The sequence below is a fragment of the Gossypium arboreum genome, chromosome 2 (genome assembly GCF_025698485.1).
Source record: "Gossypium arboreum isolate Shixiya-1 chromosome 2, ASM2569848v2, whole genome shotgun sequence".
Classification (NCBI taxonomy): Eukaryota; Viridiplantae; Streptophyta; class Magnoliopsida; order Malvales; family Malvaceae; genus Gossypium; species Gossypium arboreum.
This window is the reverse complement of record NC_069071.1, coordinates 20,619,066-20,623,210: the sequence shown is the minus strand read 5'-3', so window position 1 is coordinate 20,623,210 and position 4,145 is coordinate 20,619,066. Positions and strand designations below refer to the sequence as shown.

At 31.5% G+C, this 4,145-nt stretch overlaps 1 protein-coding gene across 1 annotated transcript; it reads left to right on the top strand.

The window, feature by feature from the left end:
• Positions 1 to 2,951: 2,951 nt before the first annotated feature.
• Positions 2,952 to 3,923, top strand: LOC108466243 (polygalacturonase-like). The gene is made up of 3 exons (XM_053022142.1): positions 2,952 to 3,024; positions 3,250 to 3,441; positions 3,649 to 3,923. The coding sequence occupies exons 1-3, from the start codon at positions 2,952 to 2,954 to the stop codon at positions 3,921 to 3,923; spliced, it is 540 nt and encodes a 179-aa protein (XP_052878102.1).
• Positions 3,924 to 4,145: the final 222 nt, after the last annotated feature.

Here is a 4,145-nt window from a genome sequence, read left to right as displayed (position 1 = left end):
CCGTGTTTGTTTGTTTGGCTGAATTTGCTATTTGAATTATATGATACTGCCCATATGAACTAACGAGACATTTTGCAGCTAGTAGAGCTTGCCAAAATCCAGGTACGTCTTATTCCGTTTATTATATGACTTTATAGTTTGATTTAGAAAAGCATGCTCTTATGAGTAAATGCTTCTATGAAATATTTTGTATATGTATGGTGAGTATGGATGGTTGGTGTGATTTGTGGTAGTTTTTCGAAGAATCACCTTGGTGGCTAATGTGTAGCTCAAATTTCAAGTTGGATTGTCCCGGCCAAGTTTGGGGTGTCAATAGAACTTGATAACTTTTCTCAATTTAATCCTTAAATTTAGATTCCATTAAAGTATACCAAAATGATATTATTAAATTCTGCTATGCCATCACCTGATTTTTTTAATTAATATTTTAATATATTTCTTGTAATTTTTAGATTTTAAAATTTTAGGTGATGGCGTCATAAATTAGAAGTGTTACATCATCCAAATCCAAGTTCATGACAAAATTTCCCAATTTATTCAAAGATAAATGTGGACCAAGATAAAAAAAATCATTTCATTTAGGACTAAATATTGGTTTATCCAATCTTAGTAACCTTAATGAAAATATTGTTGCTTTGTTTGTTGCAGGTTCTGTTAGATTAGCGTGTCTACAATTCAAAAACATGAGTTGCACAAGAAACCTTATCATAACAAGATTATCACTCTTCTTAGGGATTTCCATCCCTCAATTCTTCAACCAATATTAGAACCCATCCCATCATGGCCTCGCTCACACCGATGCAGCCTGAGTAAGTGTTTTTATTTTTTATTTTTTAAAAACTCCAATCCCATAATCATTAATGATAAAAGAGGGAAAAACTCTCCAATCCCATAATCATTAAAGATAAAAGAGGGAAAAACAAAGTGAATGATTTTGCAGTTCAATGCATTCGTGAACACCGTGTGCTCACTGCCGATAATGGTGGGATTGACAGTGGCGGTGATCCTAGACAACACGATAGAAGTGGAGAAATCGAAGAAAGATAGAGGGATGCCGTGGTGGGTTAAGTTTAGATCATTTAGAGGAGATAATAGGATTGAAGAATTTTATACTTTTCCTTTTAATCTTAACAGGTTTTATCCACCAACCTAAATTTCCCAAAATTTGGCTTGGTAATTGCATATATTTTACCCCTTTTTCCTTTGATAAATTTAGGTAGTAGGAGACGACAATTCGTGAAATTTTTCAAAATAATTTATGAATTTTTTATTAATTTATATTATTTGAATTATTATTTTTTTATAAATATTTTTGTATTAGTGGCAAGAGTAATTTAAATATGAATTTTTAAAGTTATCAACATTGTTATTAAAGTAAGGCCTTAATCTTTCAGCTGGTAGTGTGGTAGTTGACAATTATATGGCTGAAAATTAACCCTCCCTTCCCCCTTTATCTTCTTTCTCATTGAATTTTGTATTACCCGGCATAGTACTGGCTTGTGGACGCCAATGAGATGCGAATGAGCATCCTCTTTTCCGACATAATAATGCATTGCTTGGCTCCTCTGCTAAGGGTTCGATTTCCCATTTTTGGGAGCTCTCGAGCAGCTTTAGTTTGTCTATTTTCACTCGAGCTTTTCGCATTTATTGGGTGCTTGAGGTGTGTCCATTGTAACAGCAGTGAAGGCATAACAAAACTCTACACATCAAGGTCTAAACTTCTCAGTCCTAATGGCTAAACATAACATATGATAGAGTTTTCAACTTGATTCAAACAAAGTATAATGTTCTTTTGTAATTCATTTTTTATTTATATCTTATTTTGTACATTTATTCGAGATTTGATCCTCACTTCTAATTTTTTTTGTTGAATGGATTTTTTTTTTAAAAATAAACCTTACCATTAAATTGAAATAAAATAAAAGCATACTTGCATATTATGCTTATTCTTTAGAAAACAAAAAACAAAGATACTTAGTAGCATTATAACTACACTTGTATATCATTGTTGATACATGAAATAATTATATGAAATTGCAATGAGACTTTGAATTAAAGTAATCTACCCAACAGAGTTGGTGCCCCTTGGCTTGTGATACAAACTCAATCAAGGTAGGCTCTGTTTATTTCATTGAAAATAGTTTCCGAAAAATATTTTCTACATTTTCCTGTGTTTGTTTCATGGAAAATAGTTTGGTCAATGGAAAATAACTTACAAGTCAACAAAAAATAAGCCTTTTTTTTCCCTCTAGCATGACTTACCCTTTATGGGTGATTTTATTTTAATATAAAACTTAATCAAGTCAAGCTTAATATTATTATATTATTAATAAATTTTATTTTTAAAATATTTAAAATTAATAAAATATTATAATTTTCAATATTATTAAACATACATATTTAATTATCTATATCTAACCATATAATAAACTATTAATATAATATAGAAAAGAACTTAATAATGGATAATTTTATTCATCGTTTTTTTTATACAATGCCTAGAACTACTCAAAACTCCTCACCAACCCGTAATATAGGAGAGCATTAATGCCCTTCAACATGCTCGAACCCACGATCTCCTGCATGTGCAACATTGTCGATGCCAATCGGGCTAAGTCGACAATTTTATTCATCATCTTCATTTATATATAGAAACCTTAAATAGTTATATTAAGTCATGTGTTAGTTAATTTTTTTTACTATATCAAGTTTGTTGGCAAATTAACGAGTTAATTCCTTCCAAAAAGAAAAAGAAGTGCTAATTATAGTAAGTAAAACTCAGTCATATTATTTAACCACGCTAATTAAAATAGAAAATGTTTTGTTGGTTGTAATTTGGCCTTACTCTCTCTATATAAGATGATTTGAAACAAAACAAAAGAAAGAAATCATTCTCTCTTTGAAGTAAATAAAAATAAAGTATGGCTATTCAATTTAATTTTGTTTCATCCATGTTAATACTAGTACTTTTGTCCATATCATCCGTTGAAGGTCAAGGAGGAGGTGGTGGTGCTCTGTTGCGAAGTTTGGTGAAAAGGCAAACAAGAAAACAGATTTGAGTAAGATAAGCAAAATATCATATAACTTTATAGTCAGCAGATAAAAGTATGCATAACTATTTTCCAAATCTCTTATCTTTATATGTATCTTTTTTATTTTTTTTATTTGGTTTTAGCCATTGTTGGATGCTTGCCTCGACATCTTCGTAAAAAATTGTGATTCCTAAAGGGATATATTTTTTAAGTACAGCTACCTTAGATGGTCCTTGCAAGGCTCCTATTGAGCTTCAAGTTGAAGGCACTGTGAAGGCTCCGGCAGACCCTGGTGCTTCCAATGAGCCTAAATGGATTGCCTTCAATAGAATTGAAATTCTCAAATTGTCTAGTGGAGGACTTTTCGACGGCCAGAGAACCATTGCTTATAAAAAGGAAGGTTGCAAAGGTCATGATTATTGTGGTTCACTTCCTATTGTAAGTCATTTTCTTATTGAGAAGTTATGATTTTTATTTTTATAAATAGAATTAAGTAATAATTATTTTTTGTTTCATTCTGGAAATAAACAAAACCTAAGGTTTGATTTTTTAACCAACGCAATGATACAAGATATAATTACTAAAAACAGCAAGTAGTTCCACGTTAATGTTCTAGGATGCAAAAACATTACTTTCGAACATTTCACCATATCTGCACGTGACGAAAGCCCAAACCCAGATGGGATTCACTTTGGGAGATCAAATGGGGTCAATGTTCTTAACTCGGAGATAAAAACTAGTGATGACTGTGTTTCAATTGGGGATGGTTCCAAAAATTTGGTTATCAATGGAGTAACTTGTGGACCAGGACATGGTATCAGTATTGCCAGTCTCGGATTGTTTGAAAATGAAAAACTCGTTGATGGATTTATAGTAAAAACTGCACCATGACTAATACTTCCAATGGTGCTAGAATCAAAAGTTGGGTAGGTGCTGAACCTGGCACTTGTTCGAACATTCACTTTGAGGATATTACCATCACCAATGTCAGTTCTACTATTATAATTGATCAGAAATATTGCCTATGGAAGAAATGCAAAATAAATGTATGTACATGTTTATCAAAATCATAAGAGAGCAAAAAGAGTTAATCGGTCATTGAATCATTATTTT

Bases quoted from the DNA above. Each gene is read 5' to 3' on its own strand.
- LOC108466243 (XM_053022142.1), top strand. From the start codon at position 2,952: ATGTTAATACTAGTACTTTTGTCCATATCATCCGTTGAAGGTCAAGGA. The intron at 3,025-3,249 runs GTTTGGTGAAAA...TTTTAAGTACAG, and splicing joins TGGTGGTGCTCTGTTGCGAA to CTACCTTAGATGGTCCTTGC. The intron at 3,442-3,648 runs GTCATGATTATT...TTAATGTTCTAG, and splicing joins TAAAAAGGAAGGTTGCAAAG to GATGCAAAAACATTACTTTC.